We start from the raw sequence: 27,761 nt of genomic DNA, 5'->3' as shown, positions 1-27,761 counted from the left end.
TTTTAATTCTAAAAGTTTCTAAAAGTTAAATACAGGAATAATAAGGAAATAATGAAATAAGGAAAACTAATCATTTTCAGACTTTTTTAATTTTATGAGAACAGTATTACCTAGTATTTATGAGAACATGTATTTACCTAAAATGTTGATAGGGTCGACAATGAGTGTAACGAATAAATCCGACACTGCTAAGTTCCCCACGAAAATAAACTCTAGGGATTTTCTTTTGATAGTATGACAGACGGACACTAGAATCAGAAGGTTTCCGAAGGTCCCAATTAGTGCCGCGATCGCAAGAATCAGGACGCTTGTCAAAGCTATTCCAGGGGCTTCCCAAACGAACTGAAAACGTCCAAATGTGTTTTCCTCCGCGAGTAATGGAGACCCGCTTCTGTTTTTCATTCTAAAGATTTTGAAATTTTGTTGAAGTATTTTTTCTCTCCGAGCACACTCCACGGTAGGTGAGCAATGTTTGAAATTGATGAATTTAATCTTCCGTTTATTAAAAAGGCGGCCACTTTTTTCTTTTGTAATCTGAAATATCCGATGGGATTTTCGTCTTTATGATCGCTTTTTTAAAATCTGGTTTTAATCAATATTCATTAGTCGACTTAATCATACTAATATGAGTTTTGAAAGCGTTCAAAACTCTATGAATTTCCCCTTTATACAATTTTTCCAATTTTAGTGTTTTTTTCTCATCAGGTGGAACAATTGTTGATGAGGCTATTATAGCAATTTTTGTGAGACGTATAAGCACACAGTACGTCATAAAGTGTGTATGCAAGTGAAAGTATATTCTTTGCCTAAAAAAATTGGAAATGTTACTAATTTTTGTCCTTTTTGTTCAAAGTCAAAATGTCGTTGTTATATTTCAAATATAGAATGTTTCTTATGTGAGCAGATCATTGACATTTCATGTTTCAAATATTGAAAGAGTGTTTAATTCTTAACACTAAGTATATCTACCTTAATATTTCCCTGCATATTCAATAATATATTCCGATTTTGGACAGCGACATATTTTATAAGATTCCTTGAAAATAATTCTATTGATTGGTGATCAATACATCCAATAATCATTACGCCAAAGATAAACCAGACAAAATGATTTTAATTCAAATAAAAACCTATATCTTTATTTTTCCCCATAAAACGTTTTATTCGAATTGTTTCATTTTCCTCAATCAAAAATTTGCCTTAATTTGTATGTTATTTCAATTGCCAGGAGTTACATTCAGATTCATGCATGGCATCGTATCGATACTGGCCTAGTAGGATATAAGTGGTATGTACAGTACAGTGGGGTATAGTGGTATACAGTTAAAGTTGGTGGATACATACAGTGGGATACAGTAGAAGTCAGTGAAATATACAGTGATGTACACTGGGATACTGTAGAGATCGTTGGACATCTACTGTGGGTAAAGTATGATACAGTAGAAGTCAATGAATACGCACAGCGTGGTACAGTGGGATACAGTAGAAGTCAATGAATACGTACAGCGTGGTACAGTATGATACAGTAGAAGTCAGTGAATACGTACAGTGTGGTACAGTGGGATACAGTAGAAGTCAATGAATACGTACAGCGTGGTACAGTATGATACAGTAGAAGTTAATGAATACGTACAGCGTGGTACAGTGGGATACAGTAGAAGTCAATGAATACGTACAGCGTGGTACAGTATGATACAGTAGAAGTCAATGAATACGTACTGTGTGGTACAGTGGGATACAGTAGAAGTCAATGAATACGTACTGTGTGGTACAGTGGGATACAGTAGAAGTCAATGAATACGTACAGCGTGATACAGTATGATGCAGTAGAAGTCAATGAATACGTACTGTGTGGTACAGTATGATACAGTAGAAGTCAATGAATACGTACTGTGTGGTACAGTGGGATACAGTAGAAGTCAATGAATACGTACAGCGTTGTACAGTGGGATACAGTAGAAGTCAATGAATACGTACTGTGTGGTACAGTGGGATACAGTAGAAGTCAATGAATACGTACAGCGTGGTACAGTATGATACAGTAGAAGTCAATGAATACGTACAGCGTGGTACAGTATGATACAGTAGAAGTCAATGAATACGTACAGCGTGGTAAAGTATGATACAGTAGAAGTCAATGAATACGTACAGCGTGGTACAGTGGGATACAGTAGAAGTCAATGAATACGTACAGCGTGGTAAAGTATGATACAGTAGAAGTCAATGAATACGTACAGCGTGGTAAAGTATGATACAGTAGAAGTCAATGAATACGTACAGCGTGGTAAAGTATGATACAGTAGAAGTCAATGAATCCGTACAGCGTGGTACAGTATGATACAGTAGAAGTCAATGAATACGTACTGTGTGGTACAGTGGGATACAGTAGAAGTCAATGAATACGTACAGTGTGGTACAGATTGATACAGTAGAAGTCAATGAATACATGTACATACAGTGTTGTACAGTATGATACAGTAGAATTCGGTAGATATTTATAGTATGCTACAGTGGGATACAGTAAAAGTCAATGAATAAGTACAATGTGGTACATTGGGATACAGTAGAATCTCAATGAATACGTACAGCGTGGAACAGTGGGACACAGTAGAATTAAAAAAATAAGTAGTGTAGTATATTGTTAATAGCTTCTTTTGTTGATAATGTATATTACCTATCAGGTGAGGTATTTACCTTCAAAAAATAAATTCTAACAGGTAAATAATTTTTCCAATAGGAAAACAATTTTTCTATAGGATATTTGTCATTTCCTACTGGAATAAAAGAACTTCCTATAGGAATTCAAATTCTGATAGAATTAGGAGCATCCGTGATTTGTATCTCGTGTGACATGAGTGTTAATGTCTTCCAAATTATTGTAACCATTGATTTTAAATACAAGGCATTACAAACGATTCATGTGTCAAAGCCCGTTTCTGCTAAGTTTTGAAATCTAATGGGTTATAGTGTAAATAACATTTTTATTATATAGAAGATCGTGTCAAAATTCAGGTCAAAATATGTGTACGTAAAAAAAAGAAGTTTTAGTGAAAATATTCAGCTTATTTAGAATTGTGAGAAATTATTACAGTAGATACAACGGTTTCGTTCCCTGCTTGACGATTTTCCTTCGAGATTTTTTTAAAACACTTGTCAAATTTAACCAAATTGTTGAAAGCGTTGCGAAATAGTGTATTTGTGTAGTACAAAACCAGCCAGTTAAAAGAAGGGTGCATGTGCGCCAATGTCGTAATGAGCACGTGAATCTCATACGGAAACGAGTCATTCCGGTCGGCAACCATGAGTATTGCGTAGGGAATCCAACAAATGGCAAAGGCCGCATAGATCAAGAATAAAGACTTTGCGAGATACATGGGCTTTTTGTTATGCCCTGTACTCGTCGAATGCGAGATTCTCTTGGTGCTAGCTCGAAATTTAATGAAAATCAGGCAATAAAATATTCCAGTGACGATTACAGGAACCCAGACAAAGATGACCGTGAAAGAAACCGTGTAGTAGTAGGTTGTCATGCGATCCCAGATGCACTCCAAACTCTTCCGGTTAAACGAGTGATCTCCGATTCCCGCCAAATTCAAAAGAATTAACAGTAGACCAATCAAATAAAGGCTTACACACATCACAAGGCAGGTGCTTCTTTTGAATATTTTTTTGTACAGGTTGTGGTGGCAGATGGATATATAACGGCTTGAACTCATCAATACGATGGAGCCCAGGGAATTGACGCAGGATATTGTACACATACAAGCTATTGCACGACAGAAACCTGGTATATAGTGGAATATTCTCTCACCCTCCAACTTTCCTGTTAAAAAGAAAATATCTTATAAAAAATCAAAGTTCTGAATTTAACAAAAGACGTGTGTTTGACGACTTACTTGAATTATTTTCAGACAAGTAAACTAAAAACTTTAAAGTTGAAAGTTGAGTTAATAAAATAATAATAGAACAAAACTCTTTGATAAATACTTTATGAGCGCGTTGTTCATTTTATGAACTCTCACCATACCAAGTTTACATTTAACAATCCGTGTCAAAACAAGAGGCCCATGGGGCCACATTGCTCACTTGAGCAACAATGGCTTTATATGGGTGTTTGAAAAGGATAATGTGCCATATGGCCCCTCGGTAGAATAACAAAAAATACCGTAAAGTATACAAATTTTACTTTATTTTTCATACACTTAATCTTTGACATTGTACCTTTATGAAATACCATTTTTACAAGATCCTATGCAAGATATAGGTACACTGGTAGGGGTACACTGTAAACTTCCAATTCCCTTAATTTTAGTTCTGCCCCCCCCCCCCCCCCACTTTATTAAGCCACCAAACATATGAGATCATTTAGGTACATTTTCTTCTCCAACTACTTACTAGTTATTGTATTTTATCTAAAAATAAATCCTATCTGGGAAAAAGAAAATTGTACCTCAATGCGCTCAAATGAAAAACATTCAAAGATTGAATTGGTCTTCCGCATTCTAAACGATTGTTGTGAACTTGCATGACGTTTTATAACCTTACTCACTTGACCGATGAATATACTCGAATGAAAAATGTTGCCATGTGATATGTGAGCTTTTCTGATTAATACTTAGGTGACGGAACTTGGGCGGGCTTAACACCCCCCCCCCCCCCCTCCTTACTATGTTTTTGGAAATTTAGACATAGCCGTACTCAAAATCCTTTTTTTTTCGCTTGTCAAGATTTCTAATAAGGTCTAGCCCCCCCCCCCTCAACTTCCAATTTGCTTCAGACGCCACTGCAATATATTGACAGGCATACTGGTACTGTACCAGTTATCGGCTAAGACCAGTTATCGGCTAAACTGAGGGTTCGGGTTTATAGCATGCGACTATCCGAATTTTTTTTAATTCAGTCGTCCGTTTCGAATAAGGAAAAGTAAGTTTGCTTTAAAACTTTCTTGAATATGTTTTAAACATGAGCTTTAACGATCATTGTTTACCGCTGAATATCATCTTTGCACTTTCAGCTATGGGGAAAGTGACGTAATAAGTTAAAAATAGAATATGACCTCTTTGTGATACGTTATTATATCCCTTATTTCATTTGACATATAATATCAATACATATGAAATTTCTAAACAAAAGAAACTCACTAAATTCTGAGAGATTCATGGTGCAGTTGAACGCCTGATTGCACAATTATGTATTGAACAGCATACGTTTTTATGTATTACCGTATGATGATAAACGGATAATTTTATGAGTTTTGTTTATGTAGAGTAACCCCTACGACCTATAGGCTGACACCGCAAGTGACATAATTCAATTTAAACTTTGCAGAATATAAAATCAACATGGAAAGGGATTTTACTGTGTTATTATCACGAAGCCGATAACTGGTACAGTAAATCGTAAAAACTCGGCAAATTTGGAGCGTGATAAATAGCACAAAAACAAAATGTTTGAGTTTTAAATGATGATATATTCTAACAGACTGATAAATTAGGAGTTCACCATTTAAAATATGTCAAGTTTTATTCAAATATATCAAGAAATAAGGAAACACGAAAAGAAAACGTAAAATTATAGCCGATAACTGGTACAGTGCCAGTATCACTTTATTTTACTAAGACCCACACATTATTTTCATCTTTATTCAAAAACAACAAATGGCTACAAACCAAGATGATTTTCCGCTGTAATATTTTCTCAAGAACAGCGACAATACATTTATCTTCGTAACAGAAATGTGTCAGAACTAGGGAAATTGTTTTAAAGAAGTCGTTTTTATTTAATCGTGTCTGAAAAACAATCAAATTAGGGGTAGATTTCATATAATTCATCGTAAATGGAGGGGGCCTAAAAATTAGTTACAGCATATCATCTTTTTTGATCTTTTATAAAAATCATTGTCATATCATCGTTCTAATTTTTCTGTACAAGTATTTTAACGTTCAGAGAGACATTACTTGTGATCAACCAAAGTTTCAGCGTCAATTGTAAAAATATAAGCAAGATACAGAGAGCACATGTCTGCTAAGTTTGAGTCAATTTTTTTACCAAAAAGAGTTTCTAACATTCAACTCAAAATTTTTAAACTTGGTATTTTCTATTCAGCATTTTAAATGTAAATGAACAAAAGCATGGCCTCAGCTCTGTGTGCAAGTAGAGAATTGTGAGCAAAGCTCTGTATATTATAGCGTCACTTCTGACGTCATATACTGCCAGTGAGTGTAAATAAATAACAAAAAAATGGTGTAAAATATATCTTATATCAACTCTTCGTAGAAGTAACATAACAATTTAATGTATTTGAAGCACTTTAAAAAATGGCAAATTATGGGAGCAAAATTTGACTCATATCATATATAGTTCTTACGTTGAATTTGACTCAATATTTCTTAAGAAGATTTTTAAAAATGCATCCTCCCTTTTTACACAGTTTCGAATTTTTCTTCGTTTTGAATAAAGATCAGTCTTTTATTTCTGCAATTTATAATCACCTTTTCATAGGGATGCTTTGTTCCAAATTTGGTTGAAATTGGCCAAGTGGTTTCAGAGAAGTTTAAAATGTGAAAAGTTTACAGACAGACAGACGGACGGACGGACGGACGGACGACGGACAAACTTAATCAGAAAAGCTCAATTGAGCTTTCAGCTCAGGTCAGAGCTAAAAATAAATAGTGTGTGAACGTATGAAGCAAAATATCTTTGAATACATAGTAGCGACCTTGGAAATGAATTTTAATTCTTTGAAAATAGATGAGGTTGGATGACTATTCGACATGACCCATGGGGCAAAAATGATTACATTCTGCAACTAAAAATCAATAAACCTATAAAAATCGTCAAATGAACGTTATTAAGATATACCTATCTCCGAGGTCCAGACAATAGTTACAATATAATGACGATGTATTCTCGCAATATAACATGAAGTTTTTTATAAAGTCATATTACAAAATTATTTTATTCATTATAAACATTTTGGAGCTTAATTCCCTATAACTACGAACATTGTAAAAATGCATTAAAGAGACTAAAATACTTAATATATAAATAAATAAAAATATTTAATATATAAAAATATTCGGGGAATTTTTACTTAACAATCATTTCATACATGCAATTTTAAAGAATTCGTTGACCACTCCACTTTATACCATACTGGGTGAAATACTTTATTATGCTGATAATTTCAGGTACAACTTCAAATATTTTTAAAATGCATAAATAGAATATTTTTTGAAAAGTTTATTTTAGAATATATTTTAAGGGAAACAGTTAAAAACTAAATCATGTTAGTTCAAAATGTAAAATACAGGAATAGTAAGGAAATAAAAATATAGGGAAAATTAACGATTTTCAGACTTCTTTAATTTTATGAAAACAGTTATATCATGTTCATATAATATAATATATTTACCTAATATGTTGATAGGGTCAACAATAAGAGTGACGAATGTATCCGACACAGCTAAATTTCCCATGAAAATAAATTCCAGGGACTTTCTCTTAATCGTATGACAGACGGACACCAAAATCAGCAGGTTTCCGAAGGTCCCAACTAGCGCCGCCATTGTAAGAATTAGGACGCTTGTCAAGGCTATTTCGGGAGCTTCCCGAACGAATTGGAAACGTCCAAAACTGTTATCACCCCGAAGTAATGAAGACCCGCTACTGTCATTCATTGTGAAGATTTTAAATTTTCTTAATCGTGTTCTTTTTTCTCGATCACTGTGCACAAGGTAGTTCGCAATGTTTGAAATTGATCACGTTGATCTGAGTACAGTTCCTTTTATAGAGAGGCTGCCAAATCTAATTCTAATCTCAGATCTCCAATGAGATTTTAGTCTTTGTGTGCGATTCTTTTAAACACTGGTTTTAATCAATATTCATCAGTAAACCTAATCATACTTATATGGGCTTAAGAAGCTTTTAATAATTCATAATTTTTGCTATATAGATTTTTTGTCATCAAGTGAAACAGTTATTTATGAGGCTATTATACCCATTTCTGTGAGCCGTATAAGCACACAATGCTGATAAGTTATAGTGTGTATGAAAGTGAAAATACATTTTTGCCTAAAAAAATTAAAAATGTTAATAAGTTATGTTCTTTCAATTTCTTTGAAAGGTAAATGTCCTTCTTATAGCTCGATAATAAGATGTTTCTTATGGGATATGCGAGCTGATCTCTGACATTTCATGTTTCAAATCCTGAAAGTGTGTTTCATTCTCTCCATTAAGTATATGAACATTTAAATTTCCCTTCAAGTTCAATAAAATTTAATGTATTCCGATCTAAAATACACTCTCTGTTATGAGAATCCTTAAAAATAATCATAGTCAATAAATTGATAAATTTAATATACATAACACCAATGCAAATAAAAAAATTAAAAATTATTCCAATTAAAGGTATTATTAGAATCATTTCCTTATCTCTACAGAAGAATTTGCTTTAGATTACTTGGGACTGCAATTTTCAGGACATACAGTAAACAATATGCCTGGAATCCTATCAATACACGGTAGGATACAGTTTGTCCGAACAGTGTGGTACCAAAAGATTTTATAGAATTCGGTGAAAACGGTGGAAACAGTGGATTTTAGTGGGACACAGCTGAAGTCGGCGGAAACAGTGGATTACAATGGATTTTCAGTGGATTTAAAGCAATGTTAGTCAATTTTTGGGAATATCAGTAGATTGGAATTCAATAAAATTTGCATGCCTCTCATTTCAATAGTCACGGTTTACAATAAACTAGCTGGTATCTCATCGATATCAAACAAACGGATCAAATATACATTCATTTCCACTGCATATAATAGCTTAATTACATTGATTATAATCATGATTTCTACACAAGGGTATCACATCCTTCAGTAGTTTTGTTCCAAAGTTAGAAAACTATAAGCTATTTAAGATAGTTATTCGATTCTAGCTTCGAATGATTTGTTGACAAAATAGTGAGTTTTGAAGTCAGAAACAAAAACGTCCGCTTGTCCTCCAAATGGATCCTGTCAGATTCTATCATTTCTCATTTTTTTCCTCCAGATGATTCTTTAACCTAATAGAGTTTATAACAGTTTAACGTAGGAAGTCGTAGTCCAAATAATTCGTCTTCAGAATTGTAGCCCCCACCCCATAAAAAAAAAAGACTCAAACAGATCGTTTTTGCTCTTTTTTTATGAATGCAATCGGTTTTTCTTTGCAGAGCTTTAATTTCAAAATTTCGGATGGCATTTATAAGAAACTAGCGGTAGATTATCTCTATCAACGAAGCTCATCAAATAAACATTTTAATCATTCATTTTGTAAATTACGCTTATAACGATCACTTTAAACGACTATCACCTCTTGAAAGTAAGAAAAAAATTTAATTTATCTCCAAACGATTGGTTTTAAAAATTGTAGCCCTCTAGTATGAGTTAGCCAAAAAAGATCTGACATTACCCCCTCCCCTTATGATTTGTTGTCAAATTCTTGTAATCAACGTACACGTACCAAATAAAAGTTATTTTTTCTCAGTAATAAAATTGGCTGTCATAAGTCTAGCCTTAAAGTAAGAACCCAGAATTTTTTTTTCTTACAAATGCTCTGTCATTTTCGTACACTAGACAGTGCCTCCAGCACCCAGATGCAAAACACCTAAGGTGGCGCCGTTATCAAAATCACCATGACAATACGCCTGGACCACTGTTTAAGCCCTTTTCCTGACAAGTTCAACGTAAGTGTTATAAATGTACCATTAGAGGTACTGATCATTGCATCAAAAAGAATAACACGTTGTGTTACGCTGCAAATGATTCTGTTTCTTCAATAGTCGCTACCTTCATACCCACATGAACCAGCCAGAAAAAACTATTGATAAAGTTGCAAAATTGTGGATATAAGTGCAACAAATTTTAAACTAAAATTAATAAAATCAAAATTACCAAAAGAGAAAACAGACCTTGAGGGTGTTTTTTTTTTTTTATTAAGATTGAGTTGGTTGGTAAAGCAAAAACCGCATGAAAATTAAAACTAAAAATAGAGATAAGAAAACAAAGATGATTTTTTTAAAAATAAATTTTATAGAATATTGGAAATGGTTCCTCACAAAATGTTGTACATACTACATACTCCGGATAATATAACTTTTGAAAGGCGTTTAATTCTAATATGGTTCACATTCTTCGCAAAAAAGCAGTCAAATACACTAAATCCTGTTTAATCTATAAGATGTCAAATTAACATTACATTAAGTATTCACATTTCATATCTGAAAAATACTATAATTTATTGCATTTAATTTTTTGTCAAGATAAGTGAACTTCACTTGAATTTCCCAACATTCTATGAGTTGAACAAACGATTTAATATTGCAGATCTTCTTTGAATTCATACACTTTTGTTGTTTTTGTCTCAGACCCCACAAAGCACATGTACGAATTTTCTTTAAATGTGATGCACCTTGGTGACTTAACTTCGTAAATCTTCAGTAATTCAGCTGTAGGTGTTAACACGTGAATATTATTGCTGTGTTTGCCTGCTACAAATATTTCCTCAGAAAAATTAACATCCAGTCCATATGGATAAATTAGTTTTTCATGACTATACAAGTACATTCCCTTTCCAGAATTATCCATGACCGTGACATTGTTTTTGTCACAGCTAGAGCTGATTACTTCATTCTTGTTGTTTATTGCCACAGAATATGTGTTTCTATCAACTTTATATTGTTGAACAACGTTTCCTTGTGAATCAAATTTCAGTATTAAATCAGAACAAGCAGCATACACAAATCCTGAAGATACCGCCAAACTGTACACAGTGTTGTCTCTTTGAAGTATCTTTTCCACATTTTTAAATGTATTGAGGTCATATTGTCCAACATTTCCTTTTCCGTTCTGATATTCTGAAACTAGAATGAAAATGGAGGTTTGTTGAACTATATCTCGTGGTTGCATGCCAATGGTAACTTTTCGTACTAGCTCATAATTCCTGTAATGTAATAATTCCTTAGAACTGTTATTGGCTAAAACTATGTCCCCGTTTTTTAAAAAGCATCCACCCGTAACATCTCCATCGGAGCCATTTAATTCACAAATCAGCGCCATGCTGGCACAACTTAAATCAATGCCCCTTAGTGGGATTGACTCCATCTCTGTCTTTATGTCTGAAAACTTTGTGACCTGCAGGATTCTTGTTAGGTCTTCAGAAAAATGCGAATGCAATTTCAATATCAATTTGGACGGACTCGATCTTGTAACGTGTTTTAACTGTCTTCTTATCTTAAGGTAGTCTTGAACAAGAATTGACGATGATGTTTGCTCAGTATCTCTTAAAGTTTGCAAGTACTGAGTCATCAGAAGATGGCGGTCGGATACAGCAGCAACAATTTTTGCAACCTTGTCCTTGTTTTGTTTGACATTTTGAGCCAGCTCTGACAAATGGTCTTCTAATAATGCATCTACGTGATTAATTACTTTATCTCTCAATTCTGTGGACTCTTTTCTTATTTGGTCTGATGTATCATCAATGTATCTAATAGTGCCCTCTCCCTCTGATTTAGTTTTCACCATTGTATCTTCATATTCAGATATTTCCTTTGTTAAAGTTGCAAATTTCCCTGACTTTCGTAGATTTTCTGCAGCGTCTGCGATTCCATCAATCTGTATGCATTTCCTGTGTTTGTTCCACGCACACCGTGTGCAGCATAGGTCCTCGTGGTCAACACATAAATATTCTACCCGATTGTTATGATCGTGACAGAGGGCATACGGGGATTCAATTTTTTTGTTTTGTTCCGACACATTATTTAACGTAACAATAGGAATGAGACTATGATTTTTAGAAACTGCACTTCTTTCGTGATATTTAACACACAAAACACAGAGCAATTCAGAGCAAGATTCACACCAATCACTGGCCTCTATCTCTTCGTTTGCTCGCTTACAGGCGTCGCACAATTTATCTCTTTTCACACTCAAAGTATGGATTATTTTGTTGACAGGAATAAGTTCCGTCCATTTTTCAACCTCGACTGAAAATGAAGGTGCGGGGACAAAACGTCTGCAGAGTGGACAGGGAAATCCCACCGGACTTTCCTTGGTCTTGCACGTGGATAGAATATATGACGACAAACAGTTGTGGCAAAACGTGTGCATGCATGGCAGAATCTTTGGCGTCTTGAAAGATTCGAAGCAGATCGGACATGTCGTTGTCATGTCTGTCTCAAGGTTTTTCTCCGATGGAGATGAGTCGGCCATAATCAAGTTCTTAAAACGAAAGTAGAAACTACGTCTGAGAAACGTTGGTAAAATTGGTCGGCAAACCCGGGTCGGGACACATTAAAAACCCGGATTTTAATTTGTTGTTATTGTCTGCATTAATTATAATCAAATAGAAAACAAATATTTGCAGAGTATGTTCGTGATAAAAAATAAAGGTCATTTGTTGTAAAAGTCACACTGACATACTCAGTATTTTAAGGTAAGGTTTGCGGCTTGCATTTTTTAGAGATTGTACCAAAGTTACATACCATTTTGTTTACTATACTAAAGTCTTTTTTCTCGTCCCGTTTTATAACTACATATGGTCAAAGTTCATGATTTCCAATTTTCATTTTGATGAAATGTAAACAATTTCGTGAAAATATGAACATTTTTTATGTGACTATTTTGGTGGTTATCTATGCTTAAAATGTTCGAAAATAATATCACTATTAATATCATGATTCACTTTTATTAATTTCTGATGAACTATCTAAAAATAGAATAAAATGCAACAAAAGTCTTAATTTTGGACTACTATTATGTTAACGAAAACATCTCATTTGAAACCTTTCCAAGTCCACCGATTTCAGGAAAAACGTATCTTAGAATATGTGTAATCTGATGTTTCTAAAACACTATTCAAAACCAGATGATGCGGATTTCGTTTTCGTGGAAATTGATAAAATGATCTAGTAAATGATTCCAGATTGTCTTTTTGGTGCTAAAACCATTGTGACGTCATAATTGAATTAATGAATCTTTTCCCGTACTTTACGGCTTTAAAGGAATTATGTAGAGAATAAAACAAAATTTTGACATTGTATATTTAATCACTGGAAAAGTAATCCCGGTACCTATATTCAATTTGACATCATTTTAAAGAGGAGGTCAAGAGCTTGTTTAATGCCGTTTTTGGAGAGACTGTAGGCATTCTAGATATATTTCATTAGTCAAAAATGGACAAAACTCCGAGATTTGTTACTTTCATCCTTCATATTTCATTGAAGATGGTTGTTTAAAAAATGATTTTTCATCGTGTTTATCAAAAATTTAAGCCCCGATACACCCTATGAAACAAAGACATTGTTATGAAGCATCATTAAAAGAATTTAAATCTTGAATTTCATAAACATGTAGGCACCTTTCATTTACTAGATCTTGACCTTAAAAAGACTTTTGAGAGATTATTGATGTTTACGCTCGCAGCGTGTGAAATGATCTCTCTCTAAAAAAGATGGCAAAGGCAGAAGGGATCTACTCAACAATGTTTTTTTATGTCTATAAGTAGTAAACTTCCAACAGATTAGTAAATTAGATCTATTAGTGGTTTTGTTATTTCATATCCCGCAGTGCGGATTTAACCAAAAAATGCAATGGTTTCCTTGTATCTAATAATTAATGACTTTTCTTTGAAATTGATCAATATATTTACATATAGTTCCATTACTTTTAATTTTAGGCTATTAAATTTTATCTTGGTCTATACGTCATGCTTAGATTAATATCAATTACATTAGATACGTTTGTAAGATACGAGGTTGTAAAAATAACATAGCGGGTGAAATTTCAAGCTGATAATTTCAAGTTCATTTCAAGTGATGGAGACCTGCTACTGTTATTCATTCCAAATGATTTTTAAAAAAAATGTGTTAAATGATTCTTTTCGAATTCTCTTCTAGCACCGTCCACAGCTTGGCGAGCAATGATAAAAAAAATGTTGAATTTGATCATACCTTCATAAAAGATGCACACATGTTTTTTTTTGTAGTCTGAGATTTCCGATATGATTTTTGTCTATATGTGCACTTCTTTTTAACTCTAGTTTCCATCAATATTCATTGGTCGATCTAATCATACTTATAGGAGTTTTGGAAGCTCTTAAACGTTATTGTGGGTATGCATGTGAAAATATATTATTTGGCCTACAAAACTCAAAGTGTGAATAAGCTGTGTCCTTTCATTTTCAAAGGAGAATGTCATTCTTATGCTTCTAATTGAACATGCATGATCCACAGGGGCATCGTATCCGCTCTACACTATGACATATATATCCTGTGCGAGATCTTTCAAACCTTGAAGATTATTCATCATTTTTATTACTAAGTATATCTACTTTTATATTTTCTCATAAGTTCTGAATCAATAAATGCATTCCAATTTAAAAATATACACTTTATTATATCATTAAAGAAATCTGTTAATTGATAATCGATACAACCAGTAATCTTAACACTATACAGAAAATCAGATCAAACGATCTTAATGCAAATAAAAACTGATATTCTTTGTATTCTAGTTGTTTCGTTTTCTTTAAGCAAGCATTTGCTTTGAATGTCTTTTATTACCACATTCCCGCTTTACGTGAAATTTCTGGTATGTTATCGATATCAAACCAATTGATCAAATGTACATCCATTTCCAATACCATTAATGTTAATTATGTTTATTATAATATCACACTTTCTATATATGCCGCATACTTCTGTTGTTTTCTTTCAAAGTAAGGAAACTAGAAAATATAAAAGATAGTTATTCGATCCTCCGAATAATTTGCTGTCAAAGGCTTGCGATTAAAAGTCAGATACACACAAAAAATCCGTTTTCCTCCAAATATTTCCTGTCATTTCGTGTTTTGAATTTAAGAAGCCAAAAAATTATATACCGGGGGTGATTTCCTCTAAGTAATTCATTGACATAATCTCGCTTATTGTAATTTATGAAATGGAAGCCATAAAATACTCGTGTTGTCCTCTAAATCATTCTTTTTCAGAACTGTAGCCTCAAAGTAAAAAGCAAGAGCAGCTAGTGCTTAGTCTGATTATCCTCCATATGTCCTGTTGTCAGATAATCAGACATAACGACCCAGCTGGTGCAAATTAAAATCTGATACTCTAAATCGTTTATGTATTTTTTTTTCAAGTATGCTACCTGCATTTCTTTGCAGATCTTTCATTTCAGGACTCTAGATTTACAAAACTCTACCAGTACCTTATCTCTAATCAAACGAAGAAAATCAAACGTACTTTCATTGAGACAATTCGTTTATTGCAATCACATTTTAAGTATATATCACATCTTCTAAGCAAGAAATCAATTTATATAATGTTTTTTCTCCAAACGACGCCTTGTCAGAATTCTAGCCTCAAAGTTACAAACCAAATAAAGACACCCCACCCCATTTTGTGATTTGCTGTCAGATTTTTAAAAACCAAAAACCCGAATCTGACAGCAAATTTTTTAGCAGAACTAAATATAAATTTTTATCATCCGAACGATTCATTATTAGAATTTTAGCTTCAAAGTAAAAACCCAGAAAAGAGCGTTTTTCCTCCAAACGTTCTGTTGTCCACATCGTACAATCTAAGCCAGACCGTGTCTCCAGCACCCAGATACAAAACTCCCAAGGTGGCGCTGTTATCGAAATCCCCGAGTCCATGACAATACGCCTGGACCCCTGTTCGAGCTCCGTCTCTGACAAGTTCTACGTATGTGTCTCCATTAGTTTTGGAGCACTCAATGTCATAGAAAAAAACGTACAAACCACTGACAGGCGCCTGGAAGATCCCTGTCGTTGGGTTGTATGCCGATCCCGCATTCGTTATTGTTGTTTCGAATACGATAATTCCGTTTTCGTGAACGGTAGAACCATCTTGTCGTGATGCCGTAAATCCGACGTTTTGCGTTGACGGAGATGAGGAAACTGTAATAGTATACAATTTGAGTTAAATAGAGTAAGTAAACGAACGTATGCACATACAGCCATTGTAGAGAGAGGGAGAGAGAGAGGGGGGGGTTCCACTTGACGATGTCATTATACATGCACATTTTAGACGAAATCAGGACCGATTATAACCATGCAATTTATCGTTACTTATATAAAGCTATAAGAAACAGACAGAGAAATATTCTTGAACTTACGTAACCTAGCATTTCTTCTTCCTCCAAAATGTTTATTTGAGACTGCATTAGTCTGTAAAAACAAAAGACAAGAAAGTGGGAAGTAGCTAATCGGAAAGTGCATTCATGAGAACAAAAAAAGTACAATGAGCTGGCCAACGGTCAGTAAGCCTTAAAGCCGAAACTTGACGTGGTTTTCTAACTAATAATATGGCAAAATTCTAAGCTTTGAACCAATTCGATTTCAGAATACAATATAAGTTACCTTGAAATGAAAGTAAAAATGATTTATTTTCAGTCAGTTATACAGTACTCTACCTTATCTACACTTTTTATACGCACTAGACTTTGACCCGTGCGTGCACGGGTTGACATTGCATATCGAACATTTAGAAATAGGTACATCGATACACCTTATTATTGACATTTACATAACAAAGCTATAAGCCTACAATAATGCTATTAATTTCACTACACTTTCCTTAGTTTGAATAACCTAACTGTGTCTCGGGAAAAGCCCCTCCCTTACTTATACCCGTAAAGTAGCAGAAAATTGCAGAATCGCTCTGGAACGATTTTGGAGAAAGTTAATGAATGATGTTGCCTTGAAAATAACAGTCAAATACATCACAACAAACCTTTTTGAGACTGCAAATACCTTTCAACTAAAAATTTTAATCCATAGAATGGAAGAACTCGACACCTTTTCACCAACGTAATCGTATATTCTTTGTAAAACTGGGTCTGTAGGACATTATTCATTTTTACGATAAAACATATTCTATCTTCACTCTCCTAACAAATATAATGTAACATTTTTGCATGTAATCAAATATTTGTTGTCATCACGAAGATGAAAGTAAGTGCTTAGTTGAAATGTATATTTGTTATTTTATACTTTCTCTCTTAAGAAATCATTAATTTATATGAACAAAATATATAGCGAAAGTCCAATGAAAATTTACCCGTATTTGTATTATCATTTCTGAGTTTATTCAGGCAGATGTGATATTGTGGAAACAAATATAAACTAAAGATCCCGTTAGTGTGAATGTATTGCGCAAGTGCAAGATTGTAAAATCCAAAAAATCCAGGTGATTTCCGGGATTTTTTGAGGAATTTTCGTTGATTATTAATTAGCGAAGCTTAACTGAGAAAAAATAAAAACAAATTGGTAATCTTCAAGTACCAAAGATGTTTAAAATATATAAAACAAAAGACAGTATTCTTCCGATTTCTCGGTATTAAAGACTAAAAATTCGAGTCTATTATTTTAATATAGTAGTATAGATTCATCATGTTTTACGGGGCAGTTCGGATACAGAAACACAAAGATATATACATGACCTTACCTAGACAAGAACTTCAACTACCCTTTATAGGGGAGATACCTGGTTACTACTATGTTGTACATATGTGGATGAAAACTGTAAACATTTTTTAAACTGACTCTGTTTGTCAAAACTGACCAAAATTATTAATATAATGATATTTCAACAAAATCAATAGATATAAGATTTTACATTTACAAGATTTTAAAAATCTTCAGTTGAAGTCTACAGCTGCGGAGTTTTAAGTGATTCAAAAACATTGTTTTTTATTGGTGTTTACAATTTGCAGGGATGGGGTAGTTGAAAAAAGTATTTGTAATTGGGTGTAATTAATTACATTTTTCAAAGTAATTGAAAGTAATTTGTAATTGAGTCTGTCTTCAATTACAAGTAATTGAATGTATTTAAATACATTCCAAAAATATTGTGTATTTTCAATTACTTTTCAATTACATCTCAATTACTTTTTTCCCAAGTTTAAAATATAAAAAAGGTGTCTAATTTTGTGGAGGTGTGAACTCCTCTAATACCCAAAAACCCCCATTGATTTTAGACTTAAGGGAGTCAAAATATCTCATTCTTGTGAATTATAGCAATTATCATTTATATACTGATATGCTGTACTGCCGAAAGTTGTACTATTTAATGTTTAAGAAAATTTTTCTAAAAAATTTCTAGAAATCTGATCTGAACTGAACTATACAACCTTTAAAAACATAACCATACATAAAGCTCTGTATATCTTAATGCTGTTAATATATTTTTATGTTATCAAGATTTAAAAAAAAATCTAAAGTATTTGAAATGTAAATAATTACATTCATCAAAGTAATTGAGAGTAATTAATTACATTTTAAAAAATCAATGTAATTGTAATTGCAAGTACTTGATAAAATTGCCAATGTATTTGAAAGTAATTAATTACTTTTCAAAGTAATTGACCCCAACTCTGACAATTTGCATACAAAGCACGCAAACCCACATATCTATTACTTTTTTTCTTTTAATAGCAGTACACGTGGTTCTTGGCATAAACAAGCCAGTTCAAGAAATGTTTACATTTTTTATCCTGAAATGTACAACATAACCGGACATCCTCCTTAAGTTATAAAAGAACAGATACTTTAAAAATTATTTTCGTCCAGTTCTTAATTAACCTAAGGGTAAACTGTGAAATAAACACACTACCTACCTTTTTAAAAGTCTCCGGAACCTTTGTCTGTGACGGGTTCATCTTTTCTCTGAGTACTTCCGGATCTGTGTTGAAATTAAACTCAGTCTTCCGGTTCTGTTCGGAAACCGATTCCAGTTTCTTCTCCAGTAATTGAATTTTCGATTGCTGTTCAGCAACAATCGTTTTTAAGGTGTTTAATTCATTCAGTATGTTTCTTAGCGTTTCATCTTCAAGAACAACAGCTTATCCAGTAGCAAATATCAGGGAGAAAAACACAAAAGTTCTCATTTTTTGTCATATGATTGTAGATTCTCACGCTTTGAATTTTTGCTTTACAACAATCCAACAAACTAAACTAGATAAAGGCAGGAGTTAATGCAAAATTGGTTATATATAAAATTTGACCTCAACCTAGATAGCCGATAAGCTTGGTAAAGTGCCAGCAACCAGAAATATGACCGACCTCAATAGTGAAAAAGGCGCGGCAAAATAAAAAATAAAACCATTTCATTCCGGTTTCATATTGGCAATTGATTTATTCAATTCATGGCCGATTGATTAATTGCATGGGGGGTTATAGTAACCTTGCCTGGATTTTTAAATATATCTATCGTCTTATTCTGCAACATTTTAAAAAAAATATCATATGGCGTATAAAAGCTTTTGTTAGTCTGCGTGATGCGATGACGGGGGTACGGGGTGTAAAGTATGTTTAATATATGACATCTGGCAATGATTGCATAATGCTGTCCGCTTATTCTTAAGAGAATGCAGCAAAACCCTTAACTTGATGGTTATTGGTTGTTTTGTATAACGTGGTTTAGATCTGCCTCCTCAATGAAATGTTATACGACGTTTTTATGTATCTGTTAACAAAAGCTTGTAACCAACACTTATTCCTAAAATAAACCGTTTAGTATCGTTTGTCCGTGTAGAACTCTGTATTGTTTCTTATCTACACGTCTGTATTGACTATTCGTATATCATAATGTGACTTAATAAAATTTGTCAATTTGTACACATTAGTTTATCGCAATGTAATAGTATGTACATTTTATTTTTGTCATTCCGCGCATAATTAAGCAAGGGCGTAGCATCAAGGGGCGGGGGGGGGGGGGGGGGGGGGGTTATATTACTAACCCCCCCCCCCCTAAAGATTTTGAAGATTCGCGGTTTGGTGATGTTTTCTTGTTGTTTTTTTTTTTTGGGGGGGGGGTAGGAGGGGGGAGGTGTTTGTGTGGTTGGATTTTTTTTTTTAATTTTCTTGGCTTTCTTTTCTTTTGCTTGTCAGGATTCGCGGTAGGTCTGACCAGCCCTGTTAAATATCAATGCGACTATGTAACGTACCTGTTTCGCAAAGCAAATGCAGTACAAAAGGCAAGAGAGATTTATCATAACGTTGATCAATATAACAATACACATTCTCTAAATGATGTTAAATATGAATAATAATTAAAGAAATATTATCTTGATGTCTAATTTTCCGTTTTGCTTCCTGTTCAATGAAAGGAGAGGAAAGTGACTTTGGACAAGTTGGTAAGTTAAAAAAAAAATTTTTTTTAATTCACTGAAACAACATAACTAGAACTGTTAGTTATAGGAGCGATTGAAGAGACCTTTTTGCCGCAAATAAAATTTAAAAAACTTATTTGGCTTAATGATTACTTTATATGGGATAATTTTAAAGTATAGCGGTATATATACATGTACCAAAACCTGAATTACTTTATTTCATTTTATCGAAACATGTTCATACAAATCGTGACAATACTTCAAGCAAATGGTATGTTTCTAATGTACATGAGCACGTGCAACATTGGCACTTTAATGTTTATCATCTCCAGAATTGAAGCTACCATTTGGGATATATGTACACTTAGAAAGTATCCTTTATAAAGATATCAATGAATCATATGAATGTGTCACAAGAAAGTGTCCTTTACAAGCATATAAAAGTGCCATAAAAAGTATCTTCTACAATTATACACTTATGCAGGTACAGTACCTAAAAGTTGATACATGTATCTGAAGAAAGCATATTTTACAAAAATGTTTGATTACTATGATGTTAACATAATTATACATGTACTTAAACTGTCAGGAAAGGATGTACAGTGTATCTATATTTTAAATGATCACAAGATTTACACATTACATACTGGTACATATGTGAACACCACCAGTATATGTGTATTACTTACCAATGAACATACTAAAATGCAATTTACCATATAGCACTTATATGAATATCTTTTCCAAGAATCTTTCCAGAAGTATCTGGGATATTCCAGTATCCCTCACCAGGAGGACACGCAGTTAAGGTTACAAGAATGTATCCAAAGTTAATGTTACAAGGATGTATCAACATTTAATGTTACAAGGATGTATCAACATTTAATGTTACAAGGATATATCCAGGATGTATCCACATTTAGTGTTACAAGGGTGTATCCATTACAAGTATGTATCCATAACTTGGTTGGATCTACCCAATATTCTGTTGAATATATCAAATACTAGGCTGTATCAACTAATAGAATCTATCCATTTCCATGTCAGATCTATCCATTTCTAGGCGGTATCAATTACTAGGCTGTATCCATTACTAGGCTGTATCCATTACTAGGCTGTATCCATTACTAGGGTGTATCCATTACTAGGATGTATCCATTACTAGGCTGTATCCATTACTAGGCTGTATCAATTACTAGGATGTATCCATACTCTGAGGAAGCTGATGTTGCTGAATTATTTCAAGTAACCTGTTAAGTGGAATTGTTATTAGCAAAGATGAAAAGACCCACTAATTATTAAATTACTTTACTATATTTTACTATATTATAATTAAAATTCTAAAACCAATGTTTATGATATGTTATACATATATCTAATTCTATAACTTTGATTAAAATTCCTTATTATGATGTTATTCAATTTCATTTATCACTTTGATTTTAATTCTATAATTTAAACTTTGATGTTATTTTTTAATGCAGTGTTTTATGAATACAAACCTGTTTTGAGGTAATATGCTGCAAATTTGTTTTAAGCCAAAGTATCCTGAAATACAATTAAAAAACACAAATATAACCTTTAACAGTATTATTAGAATCTGACATACCCTAGATTAAGGTTATTGGACTCTCAGCCTCAAAGTATTTTTTTCATCATAAAAATGTTATATGTCCTTCACAATTTATAAATGAATGAAATAAAAAGAAATTTACTGATGGTATCCATGCATTTCACAAAGTTATTGCAAATTTGTCCACAATAGATGGATAAATATACAAGTTGAGATCAAATTAAAACAAAGGCTGTACTGGTGCATCGCTGGCTCGAAACCTTTACCTATACATGTACTTAGTAGATCTCCGTGGAGCCACTATGCCGAGAGCATTTCATTGAATAACTGATCATAATATTAACACTAAAAGACTAATTAAATTTGTCTATATAAAAGACAGATATATATTACAAATAAAAAAAGTCAGGATAATTTAGAGTTATCGAACATGGCTGAGGATCGGAGATCGTTAACTTTCATACTCAACAAACTTATCTCACGATTTTTCGGTATTAACTGGATCACAGAAACTAATCTTTTACAAAAACATAATAACAAGGCTAATTTACAAGGTGTCAAAAAGTAAAAATACTATTCAAAAGCAAACGCTGCATATTTTAGCCCTAGAGGATCATTAAACAGCCATTGGCATAAAAATCAGTGTTGCAAGAATGGGTGAGATCTTTAACATTTTTTAGACGGTGCATGTCATTTGGTGACTTTAAAACAAAAAAATTCTAATACTAAAAAAGCATGCAATTTTAGACATTTCTGCAATGTACTATTTGCAATGTGAAAATAATTTCAAAAAACAAAGATTAATAGACCAAGCAAAACAACTGGATATAAAGCTATTCGAGCTTTTACCTTTTTCCTCTTTCAGGCTTCCTGTCACCATGGCAACCTGAATCACTTGACCTATTTTCTCAATCAACAGGTGTAAGGTGTCCTCGCTTTTACAGCCTTGACTATTTAACTGCATGAGCGCCTGAGATAGGGACACAAAGTGGGGCATGTAAAACAAAGCCTGGTTCAGCTCCATGCTTTTATAGGCCAACAGACTCTGGAGAATTCCAAAATGGAGTTTAGAAAGAAGTCCAAGAATCTCTGTCTTCTCAGCCTCATTTGTCACCTTACAATGGGTGTACAAATGTCCCAGAATGCACCACTGGACGAGGCCCATGGAGGGGCAGGAGAAGTTTGCCTGTATCCGTGAGAGACGCACCGATTCGGAACACAGGCAGGGGTCCGAGGAGACCCAGGTAGTGATGTATCGGAGCAATGATAATGGAGGGGGCTTCTGGAAGGCTAGAAGAAGATACATAATGTATAAACATTAAGCAATAAATTTGATTTTGTTAACGAATTTTAGATTTTCATCCATGCCTGCCTCTCTTAAAGTGGCCTGCCCTGATGTATTATTTATTATTATAAGGATAAAAATGTCTACATGCATTAACAGTTTAATAAGTTGAAATAAAATTACTATTACTCAACCTTATTTGCATATATGGGCAACGCAGTACTTTAAATACTTTGATTATTATTTCAGATAAATCAATCACCATGAATCATCCATTCCATGCAACATCTTAATGAAAAATTATACATTATTGTGTTAATCAAAGTTTTATCTAACACCTTTCATCTTCCCTTTCCAAAAAAAAAACCTCCATAAAAGGTCAATAATCTTACTGATTCCATTTTTATGAAAATATGATACCCTTCTTACCATTTCCGTCAAACGGATAGATGGTGGCAACGGCTGTGATGAAGTTACAGGTGAAGAGAGGTGAGATTCTGGGCAGGCCCTGGAAGGTCGTGCTGACCTCTGGGAAGAGCAGGCAGTAGTCTTCCACCAGGCTGTGGGCGAGGTCGCAGGACGCCTTACTGTGACAGCCATGCTCCTGCACACAGACAAAACAATAAAATCAAATTTAGAAATAAAATAATTCAGGACAAAAAAAAATTATTTATGCAGAAAAAAGCTATAAAAAAATCATATTTAAGCTGTGATCGAGTTACATTACATGATGTCTTAACTGTGATGGCCAACCTACTGCATGTACAAACCAAACATTACATATTAATCATATTTAGATGGAAAAAAAAAATTTTAGACAAAAAAAATCATACTTAGGCAATATGAAAACATATTCGGGCCAAAAAAAAAATCCTATGTTTAGACACACCAAAGAAATATACAGTATAACACTGTTACAGTACAGATGCCCCTATCAAATTCAGCTTCATTTTCCTAATCTTAAGGAGGCTGGATGGTCAACAAATTAACCAACATATCTGCATAGAATTTTAATTAAGATATTATTTGTTAATTACGCTATAAACTTTAACCATTATTTAGTAAAGAAAACATCACCATTTAAAATTGTGTAATTTTCTACATGTATATGTTTATGTAGAGCTTTTCTTCTAAAGGAGATCAATTCAGTCTCAAAATGGCCATGACCTTTGAGCCCTCTTAAAATGATATTAGATTCTGACATAATAAATTATGGTTATACAATTTAAATCACTCGTCCCTAGAATTTCATGATAACTTTGTTTTACTGTAGTATTTTGTTTCTCCGACACCGACACATTATGCTGAAGCACTGTTTAATTTTATAGCCAATATTGAATAGGGAAAATATTAGGGTTTCTTTCAATTTTAAATTAAAGAGAGAACGTTGAGTATTTCTAGTATTTATCCTTTGCAAATATTGCATAAAATATAAAAATAAAACACTTGTGTGCTCCATTCTATTCCTTAATTTTTGGCTTGTGAAACTACAGATTATTTTGGGGTTTTTATTATGAGGGAGCAAAGTAATTACATGTAGTTTTAAAATTGCTTTAACTGACATGAATTTCTGTTAAAATATCAAAGTCTGTCAAATCAAAAATACTGGTAACAATTTCGACCGGGGAAAAAAGGGATGAACTTAATCCACATCATTCATCCATTCTTTATTTCCTCTTTCCATTACATGTACCATAGATTGTAAACACATACATATCAAAAATATATTAGTAATATAACATCATACAATATATTAAGGTTAATCTATATACATGTATATGAACAAGTATATATATATCTACACTCAGTATGTAAATAAATAAAAAAATAAATTTCTAAGATTTGTTTGAGTTGCTGACCTTGTCAGCGGACGACTTGTAATAGGGTCTGAAAATAACAGACTGAGAGTGTGATTTTACCTGCATCCACAGAGCAGCACAGTCCAGTACTGGTCCTACCCCAAGGGACAGAGCCATGGACACCAGCTTTGTCAGTAATATGATTTTGTACCCCTCTGGGGAGCCTCCAAAGATGGCGTTAAATATACTGTATCGTGACCCCTCGTTGGCCTCACTCAGACAGCTGCTTAACATCTCCAGTAACTGCAACTCTTGAACTGCATTCAGTTTCTAAAATCAAAATTGTTTTATGTCAAATGACACACATTTTACAGTTTATCTCTGCATTTCATTGAATACTGTAAAAGTGGTTACTTACCCATGGGAGAAATTTGCACTATTTACACAGTAAGCTTAAAACCGCCAAGAATACCTCTGCGGGTATGGAAAAAAAAATTCAAACTTGAGTGTGATAAATCATGCATCCGCCGATTTAATATCAATGCATATTGTTTGACTTCTAAAAACGTGTACCTTACCGCCAGAGTAAATAACCACTTTTACAGTAGATCGAATACAATACAAACCAGTATAAATATAATGATTTTATAAGTAATGATTCCAATAAATTAAAAATCATAATTTTAGGACCCACTAAAACCTCTTCACATTCAAACTGTCATCTTCTTACTAGTAATCATTGTATTCAATTGACAAAATAACTATAAAACTTTTACTGTGCAATAAAAAAAACTTAGCAACTATAAGTTATGTTCAGCAATTTTAAAAATTCTTTTTCACCTGTGCAGCTCGGCGAGTGGATGAATGGAAGTAGATATACTCGTGGCAGACTTCATAAGCCCAGTTCTCTGAGGCCGATTCCAGACCAGGAATAGAGAGGCCATGGTGGGTCGACCCATCAGAGTAACAGGACGCTACATACTGCAGAGCTTGTCGAGAATTCTCTGGGAAATCAAGATAACTCAGCTTCTTGAGGATTTTGGACATTATTCTGTGGTTGAAAAAAAAGTACAATGCATGAGAGGGCAACTCAAAAATTCTCTGATTATCCATAACAAAGTGCCCATGTCTTTTAAACGATTTAAAATCTTTACCTAAAGTTTTTTGATCTGTAATAATAGCATGCACGATGAAACCGCATACTGATTTGTTAGCGGTAAAACAACAGTATTATGAGAATATCTGACATCTTTCATCCATTCCAAAGTTCTTGAAAAACCATACAATTTTTCAACATTTTTATCCAATTACTTTTCTTGTTAAATGCAATGGAAAATCCCCATAAGCTTTAGACTAATTGTTATCCTCTTTGACTAATCACAGTTGTGTCCATATGAGGCATTTGGCAAATTTAACAACATGTATCTGCATGCGCATGCGTTGCGCATTGTACTACTTTATTTACTGTGAAATGACAGCTTCATGTAAATCTTTAATTACATATTAATAACTAAAAAAAAAAGTATTCTAGTGTGTTTGCCTTAACAGTAAAACATCTACATCTTTACATGATGATAAAAATCCTGTTTTTCTTAACATGAACAAGAATATTAACTGGAGGTACAATATTTGCCTATAATACATGTATAAGAGAGGATATATTCTTTTAAGGTTATTATTGTTGTTGTTTCATGCAGGAACCATAGTGCTTTCGCATTACACATAGAGAGCTGGCCAATGATATAGTACATTCTGATCATTCCTTCTAAAGGAATACTTGTTTTTACTTTTAAAACAGCTGTTATAGATGAAATACAAACCAATAGAGGGAGTCGATTCAAAACAAATGTGGGAAATTTTATATTCTTGTAATTGACAGAGGTATTTATGAATATCTAGATATTAAGCAAAAATTGATGGAAACAATTACTTGGATCAGAATATAAGTTCATCTAAAACGCTACACAGACATGATAGCCCCCCCCCCCCCCCCCCCCCCACCCACACCCACGCTACCGCTACTACCATTAAATCACAACATGGTCAAGCTGTAGAAATATGATTACAACATACACAAGTGTAACTGTTCCAAATTTTAACAATAACTTTATTGTATTTTACTTACATGGGTCTATTTTCGCTCTGAACAAAACATTTTCTTTTTTGCCGATTGACACTGGAAACTTCCTTCGCACTAAAATTTAAAAAATGAATAGGACGGAAATATTTGTTCCGAAGTTTTGGCGCACCAACTGAAAATGCCTCAAAAAGAAGTTTGTATGTCATTTATCCTTTTCTTATTATGACTATTGAAATTGCATCATTTTGTACATAATTTGATTGGTACATGTAACTTTCAGAGCAACCGGGGGGGGGGAGGGGGGGGAGGGGGGGGGGGGGGAGGGAGGGGTATCCTATTCTTTTTTTCTGAGCGTTTTAATATCACAGCAGAGACATAATTATTATGTCTCTGAATCACAGTAGATGTGTGGAAAGTTTGTTTTTGTTTGTTACAGGCTTTTTGAGAGAAAAAGAATTGCAAGCCACACAATTTTACAAAATATGGCCATACCACTGCATTTATAAGGCACGTAGAATCGTTTTTAAAAGTGGGGGGGGGGGGGGGGGGGGCGACTCATCAAACAAATCTTGACAAGCCAAAAAGAAAAGAAAAAACGAAATAAAGAAAGAGAAATGAAAAAAGGGTTATTTAACATTATTATATTCTGGGGGAGGGGGGGGGGGGCAAGTATACCTGTTTATTTCCTTACTTTCGATTCAATTCAATTTTTAACATCGTCCCATAAAAGTGGATGGACCAACTCCATGTTAATTCAATTTTTTGTATGTAAATTATTTAAGAAAAATCTTTGCTGCGCAAAGGGGGGGGGGGGGGGGGGGCAGCCCAGCCCCCCTTATGCTACGTGCCTGTTTATTT

At 33.6% G+C, this 27,761-nt stretch overlaps 3 protein-coding genes across 4 annotated transcripts; all 3 read right to left on the bottom strand.

Moving 5' to 3' along the window:
- Positions 1–10,028: 10,028 nt before the first annotated feature.
- Positions 10,029–12,333, bottom strand: LOC117683997 (E3 ubiquitin-protein ligase TRIM33-like). The gene has a single exon (XM_034454397.2). The coding sequence runs from the start codon at positions 12,244–12,246 to the stop codon at positions 10,351–10,353; it is 1,896 nt and encodes a 631-aa protein (XP_034310288.2). The 5' UTR covers positions 12,247–12,333; the 3' UTR covers positions 10,029–10,350.
- Positions 12,334–15,309: 2,976 nt separating this feature from the next.
- On the bottom strand, positions 15,310–19,094 carry LOC117683998 (complement C1q subcomponent subunit C-like). Its single transcript, XM_034454398.2, has 3 exons — positions 18,673–19,094; positions 16,171–16,222; positions 15,310–15,952 (listed from the first exon to the last, which is right to left on the bottom strand). Exons 1-3 carry the CDS (start codon positions 18,712–18,714, stop codon positions 15,549–15,551), a joined length of 498 nt encoding a protein of 165 aa, XP_034310289.2. The 5' UTR covers positions 18,715–19,094; the 3' UTR covers positions 15,310–15,548.
- A 1,270-nt stretch (positions 19,095–20,364) lies between these two features.
- LOC105341401 (integrator complex subunit 15) lies at positions 20,365–27,016 on the bottom strand. Of its 2 annotated transcripts, XM_066073393.1 has the most exons (8): positions 26,949–27,016; positions 25,664–25,874; positions 24,944–25,153; positions 23,454–23,628; positions 22,589–23,029; positions 21,669–21,714; positions 21,377–21,416; positions 20,365–21,325 (listed from the first exon to the last, which is right to left on the bottom strand). In XM_066073393.1, exons 2-8 carry the CDS (start codon positions 25,868–25,870, stop codon positions 21,311–21,313), a joined length of 1,134 nt encoding a protein of 377 aa, XP_065929465.1. In that variant the 5' UTR covers positions 25,871–25,874; positions 26,949–27,016; the 3' UTR covers positions 20,365–21,310. The 2 variants fall into 2 exon arrangements, with proteins under 2 accessions (XP_065929465.1, XP_011446225.2); XM_011447923.4 differs by having other exon boundaries at positions 20,365–21,416.
- Positions 27,017–27,761: the final 745 nt, after the last annotated feature.

This window comes from Magallana gigas, chromosome 10, assembly GCF_963853765.1.
Source record: "Magallana gigas chromosome 10, xbMagGiga1.1, whole genome shotgun sequence".
Classification (NCBI taxonomy): domain Eukaryota; kingdom Metazoa; phylum Mollusca; class Bivalvia; order Ostreida; family Ostreidae; genus Magallana; species Magallana gigas.
Note: the sequence above shows the minus strand (reverse complement) of the source record. Positions and strands in the feature narration are given on the sequence as shown.